The 13,438-nt window shown below is 34.4% G+C and overlaps 2 protein-coding genes across 2 annotated transcripts; one reads left to right on the top strand and one right to left on the bottom strand.

The window, feature by feature from the left end:
* The first annotated feature begins 1,370 nt into the window (after positions 1-1,370).
* Positions 1,371-6,086, top strand: LOC110726754 (ER lumen protein-retaining receptor B-like). Its single transcript, XM_021906256.1, has 6 exons — positions 1,371-1,686; positions 2,406-2,671; positions 3,354-3,469; positions 4,783-4,856; positions 4,946-5,009; positions 5,603-6,086. Exons 1-6 carry the CDS (start codon positions 1,593-1,595, stop codon positions 5,637-5,639), a joined length of 651 nt encoding a protein of 216 aa, XP_021761948.1. The 5' UTR covers positions 1,371-1,592; the 3' UTR covers positions 5,640-6,086.
* Positions 6,087-7,197: 1,111 nt separating this feature from the next.
* LOC110726747 (ERAD-associated E3 ubiquitin-protein ligase HRD1B-like) lies at positions 7,198-12,779 on the bottom strand. Its single transcript, XM_021906243.1, has 8 exons — positions 12,601-12,779; positions 11,530-12,071; positions 11,236-11,412; positions 10,969-11,118; positions 10,667-10,875; positions 10,343-10,493; positions 9,406-9,667; positions 7,198-7,827 (listed from the first exon to the last, which is right to left on the bottom strand). Exons 2-8 carry the CDS (start codon positions 12,063-12,065, stop codon positions 7,675-7,677), a joined length of 1,638 nt encoding a protein of 545 aa, XP_021761935.1. The 5' UTR covers positions 12,066-12,071; positions 12,601-12,779; the 3' UTR covers positions 7,198-7,674.
* Between the last annotated feature and the right edge of the window lie 659 nt (positions 12,780-13,438).

The raw sequence follows: 13,438 nt of genomic DNA, 5'->3' as shown, positions 1-13,438 counted from the left end.
GATTGATCCGTTAATATATATATTTTTTTAAATATGTTTTAAAGTGTGCAAACACTTAGCCCTCTATCACGGCATCACTCAATTGTATATTAGGTTAATGTCATTTACAAGTATTAAAACATACGCTAATACTTTAAAGTGGGTGACATTTATCTTTTGTAATTCAATATGAAACACAAAACAGTTAATAAAGGTCAAAACGAATGAACAAAACTCAAACCAATCAACATCCAACCAATACTTCTGTTGCTAATTGTTATGCAATTTAGTTTTGTGGACAATGGCCTAAAACAAAATACCTTTTGTAGCGATGAATACACATCCTTTGTTATCCCTTAATTGCAATGTAAAGTAGATGTATTATAAGAAAACGAAATACATAGTACATAAACCGATAAAGAGAAAGACCCAAGCCTTGAGGAGAGAAAAAAAAAAGAATAGAACATCACCGACCAAACAAAATACCGAGTACCATTGCAACTACTTAGTACGGAATATATTACCAAAAATACAAATTAAATTACGATACATCAATAACATAATACTAAAACAGACACCATGAATGACACGTGTCGCTTCCTGGTGCTGTTTTTTCCTCTAAAACTCCCCCTTCCTTTTTAAGCAAAAATCTTTTATTTTTGGAATATTTGTATAATACAACTACAATATTATGTTATTCCTGATCTTAATATTATCTTTATAATAATTATATTCCTTATTATTTTGTGTTCTATTTACTTAAAATAGTTACACAAGATTTTAAGAACTTTTAATTAAGAGAGAATAAGCTATAATTTAAAGGGTTGAAATATGGTGAAGAGTATAAAATAACAGAACCAAATATTCAATACTGGGGTTCAATGAAAAAAAAAACATTTCTATTCATGGTGTTGATTTGAAATCTTATAAAATAATAATAATTGAGTTAGTTTTCTGTTAAATATTTCTTTAATAATTTTACCAACTTTTAATTTTTTTTTTCCTTCAAAAAATCTATAAACTATTATTAAAACAGATAATGCTTACATCGATCATTTTGCACATATGTCAAGTTATCATTAAAAAAAAATTCGTTAATACAATATATCATGTTAGCTTTTATTTTTTTGATTATTCTACTTAGCTTATATTTTGGAAGTACATTGTATAGTTTTTTTTAACTAAATTAATTCATTAATAAAAAGTCATTCAACATCTACATTGTACAATTTTATTAGAAATAACATGCATCATTAATGTAATATAATGTATAATATTTTTAAATATTTTCAATACAACTAATCAAAAAAAATATTTTTTTCATTATAAATTTTCTCACTTTTTATATTAAATCACAAATTAGTTATAGAAAATAAGATTATTACTATCATGCATCACACAATCATTAAACAGAATGGAAATAAAAAAATTCGTTAATCCAAACAAGTCTTGCTCACAAAACTAACAACAGGGTCACCGCTCAGGCGCTCACGCTCAAAGTCTACGCCACGGCTACTCTCTCTCCCCTCTTTCTCTCTCTTCTGATACAATTGTTTATGCAAAAACTCGTCTGAAACTACATTGACATTCCCAGGTTCGAGGAAGTGAGAGTAATGATGAACCTATTCAGGTTAGCCGGGGATATGACCCATCTCCTCAGCATCATTGTACTTCTTTTGAAGATCCATGCTACCAAGTCTTGTTCTGGTATTATATTTCTTGTTTCCTCTTTTCATTTCTATGAATTTTGTTGCCCATTTTTTATGATTTTGTCATCAATGTTGTTTTGTTTGATTTTTTGATGTGGGTATTGATTATATGTTAATGGGTTTCTCTTATTTCTGAGTATTTAGTTGAAATATTTTTTTAGATTATGCATGTTGGATTGTTTTATGGATGAAGTTTTGGAATTTTTGATTAGGGATTTTGTTATAATTCATAAAGTTTTTGTTTTGTGGTTGATTTAATTGATTTTGGTTTGTTTGATCATGATTCATGCACAGGTGGGAAGAAGAGGTGGGTAATTAGGAAATCGGTGAACTAATTTTTATTTGTTCACCTTGACCTAAAATGGGGGCATGTAGGAAGAAATGTGAATGATATTGTCTCCAATTATTTCGTTAGTTTGGTGCAGGAAGGGTTAAGTTTTTGGAAATTGATAATCGCAATTGATAAATTGTCACTCCTTAATTATTGCAATACAAAGTAGAGATGGGTATGTATTGTGTATCAGCTTAAGAGTATTCAGGAAACAACCTCTCTATTATCGCGGAGCCAGTTAAAAGGCATTGGGGTGATGTTGATTTTGAGTCATGCGTGATTTTGATGATTTAAATCTTGGTGCAATTTCATGTTAAGTAATATTGCTTGTTTGAGAGTTACTTAACTTTTGTTTGTGCTGAACAGTTTGTTATATATTTCTCCAGGGATATCTCTGAAAACCCAGGAATTATATGTTATTGTCTTCTTGACCCGGTACTTGGATCTCTTCACCAGATTCGTGTCTTTGTATAACACTGTAATGAAGATAGTCTTTATCGGAACATCATTTGCTATTGTTTGGTACATGAGATATCATAAAGTTGTGAAACAAACATACAGCATGAACGAAGATACTCTTAAGCATTACTTTTTGCTGCTGCCATGCTTTGGGTTGGCTCTTCTGCTTCACAACGAATTCACTTTGATGGATGTAAGTCATACTGTCTGTTCCTACCCTTAATTTGCAAATCTGTGCTGATTTTATTGATGTTGTAACAATAATCTTGAACAAAATCTGTAGCCTTTATTTCCAAATAAGGCTAGTAGAAATAGTAAGATATCGTTAATACATAGAGAACTAAAGCACTCCTACAATAAAAGAAATTGGGACAGACAGATAAATTACCTTTTATAACACATATGCTTACATGAATGCTTGATACTTTACTACAAATGATGTGCAATGAACAAATGAACCGATGAGCTAATTTGAAGAGTCTATTGTGGAGGATCTTATGCTAAGTTAAAATTTTCTAACAGTGGATAGATCTCCCTTCATTTTTCTGTGGTGTCCCTGAGACCCTGACAGCAGCTAGATCCAATATCATGTTCATGTAACAATTCATGTTTCTTTAAGGAGCTAAGTTGCAAAAATAAGAGCCTGAATACCAGGATGTAAAACCTTGACGTACATTGAAGAAGCTTATAAGTCTTTGTATTAGGGACTAGCTTTCACTCAGCTCAACAATCACTGATTCACTTATCCATGTATACTGTAACCTGTCGAGACTTGATAGCTTCTTTTATTAGAAACATACTTTCAGTGTTTGATGAATTGAGTGTTACTTATTCTTCATATTTCTTGAATCCTGATTCCTAAATGTGTATGGTAGGTTTTGTGGACCTTTTCATTGTATCTGGAAGCAGTTGCCATCTTGCCACAACTGGTATTGTTGCAGCATTCAAGAAACATTGACAACTTGACTGGAAATTATGTGTTCCTCCTGGGGTATTTTCCCTCCATTTCACCTTATTCTGCCATTCTGTTTGGTTTAAGCTTTGCTTGTTCAAGCAAAGTTATCATAATGAATATTGTTTCATTCTTCTTGGCTGCTGTTATTGAGATGTTTGTATTTGGTTAGCATATTTCTTAAAATTCTGTTAAAATTCCTTCTAGCCTAACCTGATCTGTTATACTGGAGGTTGTTTTGTATTACTGCATGAGCAGTAATTTAAGAAAGAAATTGTTAGAAAAACTCAGAAGCCTTTGTGATTGTATTGGCTTAAACTGCCAAGATCCAAGGTTGGATGGGGAATTTATGTTTTACCTGCTCTAATGTTGTTTTGCATGATATCGTGATTTAACTCACCCCTGCCCCGTCTTTGGCCCTTTATCCCAAACAGCGTTATGAAATGCTTTAAGGACTGAAGCACACAATCAAGTAAAGATTTGAAGAACATATGTTCAAACCTGTACTAATATTTTGTAACAGTAATTTCAGTGCCACGAATCATAATTTAACTTTTCTACCTTATTAATCTTTTTTTTTCTTTTTTTGAAGGGTTGCATAATCCTTTTTTAATACCTCTATCTCCCTTATCCTTCCAAATAATAATTAATTTAATTTAATTTGCCTTTTTTGTTCTTTAAACAAAAAAGAGGTAATTTTTTGAGTTATTGTTGTTTACAATGTAGGGAAAAAATGTCTTCAATTTTAAATTTGTATTTTTGTAAGATTTTAGGTAAAGATAATATACATTTATATAATCATATAAAAATCCAATCGGTGCATTGCAGGGATAAAAACTAGTTGCCCATAATCTGTATCTGCTCCACCATGATCTGAATTTCTGTTTCTGTCTCTCAAAGTGTTAAGGGTGGAACATAAAAAAAAAAAAAATTTGAATTTTTTTTTTTTATCTGTGCTCCGTAGTTATTATTTTTGGTCCAAAAATATCTAGATCACACTGGTTTCTATATGTTAAGTGAACTAGAGTATTAAATATACCTTCCATTTGAGAGTTAAAGGCAACAACCTCTATGCAACTACCAGACTGAGACCATGTATGTTTTTCAATTCTAACTCCCCTAGGCACTGCCGTGGTTTAGGAGGTTGCCTAATTTAAAAAAATTGAGTAGTGTTATGGTGTAATGTAATGTCATTATGTTCTCTTTACCAAGATTTTTTTGAAAGGGATTATGGGGGATGTACCTCCTGGCTCCTGATAGTATATTTTATTGGTCAACCATTCAAATGAGATTCCATATATGGCAGATGGATTATAGTGATTCATCTTTAATCCATTTTTTCTTTTTTGCAGTGCATATCGTGCTCTTTATGTTTTGAACTGGATATATCGGTACTTTTTGCAAGATCACAGGGCTCGCTGGATTCGTAAGTCTTGAGAAATTTTACGCTTATTTGATTGATTTTTAATGATGTCCATTTCTGAGAAAGTAACTTGGATATAAAAACATTTGCAGCTTGGATATCAGGTCTGGTCCAGACAGCTCTTTATGCTGACTTCTTTTATTACTACGTACTCAGGTACGGAGTATTCCTTTTCTGCATGATTCCCACCTCATTCCCAAACAAAGAAAAAGAGGGAAAAGAAAATTAAAAATTTAGAAAAAGATGCCATGATCATGCTGTATTCATGCCAATCAATTGGAGCTGCAAGGCATGCTATATAGATCCCCCCTCTTGTGTGTCCGAGATCATGGATTTTTGACTGTGATTGATGATTGCACTTTCTTTATACCTTATCTTTCTGTTGTCATGAAGAGCAATGCAGTCTATAGTATGTTGCTTTCTTTCCCCCTACTGTGAAACATGACCTATGCCAATAAGAAACAAAATGCTTGCCGTGTTTTTATATAGATATGTGCCCATGAAAATTATCTTCCTATGTGCCCAATCTTGCTTAATTATTAGTGGGGCAATTGTAGGTGTAGCTGGCCTTCCTGAAAATTTGCAGTATAACTTGAACTCTTAACAATTTCCAAGTTGATTTTGTCTGACAAAGCTTGTTTGAACGTACTAATAAGCTGCTCAAGTGCAAATTGTTTTGACATTTTGAACCTCATACTTTAAATTGTGTTGATTTCTTTCTTTCTAATGTAATTTGTTTGTTTTTGCAGCTGGAAAAAGCATGAGAAGCTCAAACTTCCTGCTTGATGTACGGAGCAGCTTTGATTCAGCCTTATACATGATCAGAAAGTGAAAAACATGGTTCTAATGACACCGTAACTCGACAAACTCCAGATTATATATATTAATATTAAAAAAAAAAAACACTTATCACCAAAAAGCTACAGGATATCTTATATTTTCTTATCATATCATAATGTTTAGGAGACAGTTGTTATGTGCCTCTTCTAACCTAGCAGCAATACTGCTGTTCCTAGTTTAATTTTGTTTAGTGTAGAACCATGATAACTTCTCAACAAGTTGTCAATTATCTTAGCTTTTACTTCATATTTTCTTCTTCCCTTGTTCTGAGTCTCTGATTTTGTACAAAATTTTACTGGACCGTGAGTCTATAATGGTCTTCTGTTGAATCACTTCTCTATATGGGGTTTAGCTTAAGAAGCTATATCTAATGCTTTACAGTTTTATCCTAAACTAATGGAACAACTGAATGTGTTTTCAACACAAAAATTAATTTTGTGAATTTCACAAGTTGTCAAATATCTCAGCAGCTTGCAATTTGAGTTTAGCTTGGCATGCCTTCACTAATACTACAAGAGTACAAGGTCTATAATAATGAGAAATTTTGGCTTAAAACTTAGTCACAATTACCACCAAAAAAAAAAAAATAATAAAAAAAAGAAGCTGTTTGAGCTCAACCAATTTGACTATAAGCCAAAGCAAACTTCTATTTTTTTTTTTTAAAATAAAATTGAATCATAAAAGTCATACGACATCTACAAAGAGATTTAGATTTAAGAAATACATGATAATTGAATCAAATAGAAACACCTTGTCAGCAAAGCTACGATCGTTGTTGCATATTGTACATTCTTCATACCCTCTTTCATATCGCTGTGATTTACAATCTTCTTTGGCAAGGGGGTCTGTTGATCTCTTGTAGCCGTGAAGAAAATTTTCGTATGATTCATTGGATTGTAATCGAATTAACCTCTTTTTCGATCCCGCATAAAGTTTTATCCATGAAACAACTCTATAGCAATCCATGAAATAAAAAAGCAAATCCTCCCTCAAAAGAGAGAAGAAAAACCCAGTCTTTCGAAAAATCCTCCTAAAGAAGAAGAAAAACTCTGTCTTTCGAGGGAGAAATATTCCTCATAGAAGAGGAAGAGTTATTATAAATCTAAAACAAGAGAAAAAACACACAAAAACAACGATTGGGGCTTCCAACCGGTAAAAACCGATGGAAACCCGTCCAAAATTCAACAATGAAGGATAGGGTTTTAGGGAGAGGCTTTCTTTTATCAGATCTGAATGCTTGTTTCGGATTTTTTTTGTTCCTTTGAAAAGGGGAAGTAGGGTGGAGAGCTTAGATTTACAAGGTATATCGCCAAGTTAAACTCTAGGTTTGATTCGTGGCTCAAAATGAATTTAACGATATCAACTCTTTGTGCCAAGTCAACTGTGCTTGATAGAGGTGTTGGTTATGCTCGTTGTTAACCCTTAGTTCAGTTCACTTATCATCAAGGCGCCAACTTTAAAAACGGCATGTTTGCGGAAGCACTGTATTGTCAGCAAGGCCAGCTTTTATACGTAACAAACCACATAAGAACTGTATTGTCTAGTTTAAAGGCATAACATAAATAGCCAATCTTGGCTCAGACACTAAACAGATCTTCCTTTCATCAATAATTTACGAGTCAATTCTGTATCTAAAGTGTGAAAGTAAACAATAAAGCATGCCTGAAGGAACCTAAGGGTTCTGCAACATCCATCTAAGATGCCGAAATTGAAACAGTATACAGAACATATTGGAGAAGACTACATAGCCAAAATTCTCCAATAGTCAGAGGCCTATGCATCTTGTAACACCTCTCTTCTTTTATATGTACAGACCTTTAACAAGTCGTCATGAATAACGTGATCAATATTGACAATCGGAAGGGCTTACTTCACCTCAAATGAACGAAACTAAGCATCTATACCAGCCTTCTTATCCCTCAGATTATAACTCTGCAAATTCACTTCTCAGGTTTGCTTTTCAATGATTATCAAGGACAACTCACAAATTTGATTCCTGGATATTTGTGTGGGAAGTAGCATCTGAAGATGACTCTGTAGTTGTCACATTGGTAACTGTGGATACTGAATGGCTAGAACTAGCACCTTTGTCCACCTGTTGTTTCCGCAGATACTCAAGTTGACTCTGTAACAACTGAGGCAGAACATCGTGAAGGTTAGTCGTAAAACATAACAGGTAAGCGCTAGCAAATAGATAAAGTTGTATAAATTAAACATAAAACAAACTCATAAATAAGTTCATTATTATTGGCACCCTTAAATATGGGTGGAAGGATACAGAATATCTCAGATAAATGCTCAAAATCAAGCCAACAGAGACCACAGTACATAAATCATGTGTTGATAGTTTGATACATAAGAATATTGTTGGGATTTGAGAGCATAAGACGATCATCTTCGTAGAAAGGCTGAAATATAGACGATCTGCATCATATTCCACCCCAAAACCAACCTAAGGGTTTTCGGTGGAGAAGATCCCTGGGCATATATGTCTGTCTATTATTTGATCCTAAATGTGAGACTGTAAAGAATAAGAGCCTCAACAATGATTTGCTATAACATTGGGCCAATAATGGATCGCACAGAAGGCAATTATGTTTCCATAGACAGCCTGTCAATATCTTATAGATTTGTTTTCTCCGAAAAACATAAAACACTGAGCATTTGATAAGTCCATAATAATATGCATTAGGGATGTCACATTTAATTTTCCTAATGAAGGAGAGATAGTGTTTTGCACAGATAATATACATTGGAACTTTGGAAACACAATATAATTGGGTCTGTTTTCAACTTTTTATCATAAAAATTTGTCACTTTCTACAAGTAGATCACTACTCATTCTATCTCAATCACCCATTCTCCCTTCACTGTCTTTCTTGAACTGAAAGCTTAGTCTACAGCCCATACCCTTTTGTTCATCTTAGCAGCCGTCAAAGGTAAAGTTCCAAACAGAGGATGTGCATGAGAGGAGAAATTTCAGTCTATTAAGTCGACGTAGCTAGGGTCAAGGTATAAAGATAAACTAATAACCATCTTTTCTGTTTATGGGTACTTGAATTCTCTCTTTGGCATTTATTAATAGGCAAATAATGGATCAGTTGGACACTTGGGCGCATACTGATAAGCCTAATTCTAAAGATATAGATCAAGGCTTGGAAATCAGGGATGAAGAAGGGATCCTGCAAAAATCTTGTGGCAAACTTGTCAAGGATTAACATTCTTAGAATGAGACTGTTTCATAATTGAAGACTTATTGCATTGTTAAACCCAGTTAACTTGACTTCATGAAAAGTCTAGTACAGTCAGAGGGCATCATGATTTCTGTTATTAATAGTGTAAAAGTATAAAGATAAATTAATAGCCTTCTTTTCTGTTTATGGGTGCTTGAATTAAGTTCATAATAGGATTCAGCAATTGATCAGGCCAACACATCTAAATGCCCTGATTAGTTGTCACAACGAATAAAACAAGTGGTCAGTTTAAGCAAGACACACAAGGCATCTAGAGACAATTGGTAATGGTACCCATAAAGACAGGAAAAGCTTATCAGCAAAGGAAAGCTAGTATATCCTCATATCACAGAAGATGCCACATTACCAGAAACAAAATTTACTGAAACAGCATAATCAAGGGACCCAAAAAGGCAAACGGAAGATTCACAAAAATCCCAGGATCCAAATAGCCAAGAGTGGAACTAGTTCAGTCTTACCTGAATTTGATGCTCAAGAAAATTCCTGTGAGACTCAACTGAAAGATGACTGCTTTCCTCTCTCAACATATCAGTACCAGGTACTTGAATAGATGAAACAGGAAAAGGAGGCGCCTGCACGTAGGGAAAACTCATTTGCTCACTGGACATCACTTGTTGATGCTGAAGTTGTCCAACTGGACCAACCCCCTCGTCAGAATTTGCATTGCTTGAACCAGGCATAGCACCATGAACTTGTGGAAGCACAGCATATCCAGGGCGCCTTCGGACAAGGAGAAAATTAAAATTGTAAAGGATCTCTAATGTTCTTTATGAATTAAAAAGGCGGATGAAAAATTATTTAAACTGCTAAGCATGCCAAGTAGCAGATCATTAGTTAAATGCTCAAAACTAAAGTTTAGAATATCCACAGAATTCCTGTCAAATGGGCAATAGACATCTGCACATTTCAAGCAAAACCAGTCCAGCTAAAGCATACTTAACGGTTATTTTCTACTTGGTCATATGGAACACATAAAAGAATAAGATTAACAGTTCATGTTATATTTTAAGACTGTGATGAGGCAATAAAGAATACCAGATTAACAGGTCCCAATTTGTGAAAAAGACTAGAAGAACAAGTTACTTGTAATAAAAATAAAACTAACAGGGTTTCCAGCTCCAATCATTCACAACAGTCTGGTAATGAGAAAATGCTGGATGTTATGGTTGCTATTAAAGGACTTCAGCAAAACACAGAGTGATAATTAATATGTTTAGAGTTTTAGACAAATCTTTTTCCCCTTATACCAGCAGACAGCAATAATTGATTCTCAGTTGATGCTGTGATAATTCCATCATGAAATGTAACATCATTCAACTCCATCTTTTGTGAGAAACTTATACCATTCAACTCTACTCAGTAAAAATCAGGATAGCAGAGATAATAAGAACTTACCACACTAATGTATTTGCAGACGGGTAAACAAGGGATTTCTCATAAATTGCAGCAGCAGCTGCAGCAGCCTGCAGTCTAGCTTGATTACCGCTCAAAGGGCCGTCTGTAACAGTACCACTAGTTGACCCTTGACCAGAAGTATTAGTAGAAGCTAAAGAATCATAAAATATCGTCAGCAAATTCCAGTGAATGCAACAAAGTTACAAAAAGGGCCTAACAATCACTGAATATATATGAATCTTGCAATATTTCTATCAATGATTTGCTATACTATGTATAATTTAGGATATAGCACAAATATACTCAGAAGGAAAGCGTGGTTACCAGATTGTTGGACACCAGACTGCAGTCCATGTTGCCCTCCAGCGCTAACTGCACCAGTCTCAGGTGGAAGAACAAGAGCCCTGCAGGTTGGACAAGTATTTTGTCTTTCCAACCATGAACGAAGGCAGTGCACGTGAAAAAAATGTCCACAACTCAATTTCTTGGCAGTGGTCATTTCCTCACGACAAATAATGCAGGTTGCATCGCTTCTGCAATTGTTATAAGAGAAAGCTCAGAAAAACAACACAGTTAATTAGTGAGAAATAGATATGATGACACTAGAAAACAAGTCAATAGCTTACGTGTCCAGTTCCTCTGGGGTTGCATCTGGAAAACGGTCATTCATATTTGAAGTTATCTTCCGGTATCGAATGTAATCGGCTATGCGAATCTTAAAGTTGCGGAATGTTTCATAAAGCTCTCTTATCAAATGCAACGGCACACCATAGTTCCTACACAGTTTATCAAAGATCAACCAACATCCTCAAGTAGGCATGTATGCAAAAATTAAAGCATTTAGCCCAGTAAAGTATAAAATCATATATTACAAGTTCAATTAGGAAACTTACACAAATATAACCATGAAGAAACAAAGGTACATAGACAGGTGCAGCAAATCTCGGATAAGCTCCAGGTAGAAAGTACACACAGCCTTCTTCTCCCATTGCCCGTCCATAAGCATGTCGCTCACATAGAATATGTATTTCATAAACATAGCCACCGTTGTCGTAGCAAGAATCATGTACCTAAATTATATAACAATGAGCAAATCATAATCATTGCCTCCAACATAGAGGACAGATGAAAATTAACCCATTGAGCAACAGTGGTATCAATAAGATATACATTCCATGAAGACTTACTCGAATGAGAAGAAGATGGACACTGAAGCTGTCTGTGTCTCAATCAAAGACTTCAGCGAGCTGTATAAGAAGATACTGTCCAGGAAAAGAAGGAAGCCCATAAAAGAGACAATCCTAACATGAGACAAGGTGGGCACAGCCGGAGTCGTTTCGATGAATTCCACCCTCTTTTGGGCCAGCCAATGCAGTGACTTAATCAATAAAAGTGCGGTAACCATAGCAAGAAACGAAACAGAAAAATCCTGCCGGAAAATAGTGATGGCAAACAGAATCTCCATAACCTCCCTCCATGACTGTTCATTCAGTCTCTCAACCTCAGCCTCTCGAAGAGAACCAAGAAACACGCGTTTTGCCAATTGCCATAAAGAACACAGTATAACTAAACCCATATTGAGAAGTATAACTAAACTGATCTTTGAAGTCGAAAGGTATACCATAGCAGGGTAAAACTGCCTTCTACTGTGAAATGCATGATAAACAACAGCAATTGCTGCAAACAAACTAAGCCCGGCATATGGCTTTAGCCTCACCATCATGCAAACCTAAACAACCACCATTAATTTGAGTTAATCACCCAAAACAAAATCATAAACCTGGCTCGATTTTTTAACATAGAGGTTCAATCAAAACAACAAAAAATTTAAAAAAAATGAGAATTGGGCATCTAAAAATAGATGATAAGCTGATTACCCAAAAAATAAAGCTACCCATTGATTGATTTCCCGAACAAATTTATGGGACATTGAAAAAATGGAACAAATTTATATAATCTATCACAGTACATGGATGCATGTCATGCAAGAATCATTGGAAATTAAATTGGGGAAAATTAGATGTCGTTCATCAGATTGCCCAAAAAAATGCTACCCATTGATTGATTTCCCCAAAAAGATAATGGGATTTTGAAAAATTGAGCCAAAAAGCATAATCATAACAGTATATGGATGCATGTCATGCATGAATCTTTGAATAAATTAGGGAAAAATTAACAAAAATAAGTTCAAAATCAAAAGAAATCGATAAATAACAGTGAAAAAACAATAGGGTAGTAAGAAATTAGATCGAATTTACCTGTATTGTATCAAATTCGAGCAAGAAATTGGGGCTTTCTGGGTTTAGCTGATGAGAAGTCGATTTTGATTTTTGGAATGAAGAAATTTGAAGAAAAGAGGAGAGAGAAAGATGAATTTCCTCGTCACAGGTATAGAATCTACCCAATTATAAGATGCCACGTCATATATGATTTAATTGGTAGTTTGGTATTCCGTAATGTTTTTTACCCGAACCCGAATGGATTTATTGATTTGTCCCAAGGAAAAATTATCATAAAACAATGAATCCCATGCAGTCATGCTACGTGTCGAATAATCACTAAAATTATCCAATGAAAAACTATACAAGTACTCCTTAGGAGAAGTGTTAATTCGAGTGTTCAGATTGGGTTGGTGAAGTCGGATTGGATTAGCTCTATTTTTAAACTTGAGTTATGTTTAATTATTCTGAGTGAGTTAAAATCTGAATCGGATAATTTTTAGGTTGATTTTCGTCGGGGCGGGTGTGATTTTAACACAACTCGGCTTCTTAATTTTTTTGCTCCAAAAAAAATGATGAGGGAGAATCCCCTCAAAAAAAAATGAGGGAGAAAAATGGTGGGATTAGTGGAGCGATTGTAAGAGTAGAGGTGCGGTCTCATATGTCTAAAAATATAAAGGGACAATAATAAAGGGTCAAACTAAAAGGAAATTGGGACAAAAGATAAAGGACAAAGGGAGTAAGACTTAAATACTACTTTGATGGGAAATTTATCCGATGAAAATCTTGTTAAGTTGTTTGACTTTTTTGTATTTCCAACAGAGATTCTACAATGATTCTATGAAGTGGGAGGTAATTTGATTGTTTTTCTCGTATC

The sequence above is a fragment of the Chenopodium quinoa genome, unplaced genomic scaffold (genome assembly GCF_001683475.1).
Source record: "Chenopodium quinoa cultivar QQ74 unplaced genomic scaffold, ASM168347v1, whole genome shotgun sequence".
In the NCBI taxonomy this organism is placed as follows: domain Eukaryota; kingdom Viridiplantae; phylum Streptophyta; class Magnoliopsida; order Caryophyllales; family Amaranthaceae; genus Chenopodium; species Chenopodium quinoa.
This window is presented reverse-complemented; position numbering and strand designations above follow the sequence as displayed.

Coding starts and splice junctions, on each gene's coding strand:
- LOC110726754 (XM_021906256.1), top strand. CDS start 1,593: ATGATGAACCTATTCAGGTTAGCCGGGGATATGACCCATCTCCTCAGC. Junction 1,687..2,405: donor TGCTACCAAGTCTTGTTCTG/GTATTATATTTC, acceptor ATATTTCTCCAG/GGATATCTCTGAAAACCCAG. Junction 3,470..4,782: donor AATTATGTGTTCCTCCTGGG/GTATTTTCCCTC, acceptor TCTTTTTTGCAG/TGCATATCGTGCTCTTTATG.
- LOC110726747 (XM_021906243.1), bottom strand. CDS start 12,065: ATGATGGTGAGGCTAAAGCCATATGCCGGGCTTAGTTTGTTTGCAGCA. Junction 10,876..10,968: donor ACCCCAGAGGAACTGGACAC/GTAAGCTATTGA, acceptor TAACAATTGCAG/AAGCGATGCAACCTGCATTA. Junction 10,494..10,666: donor GTCTGGTGTCCAACAATCTG/GTAACCACGCTT, acceptor ATGATTCTTTAG/CTTCTACTAATACTTCTGGT.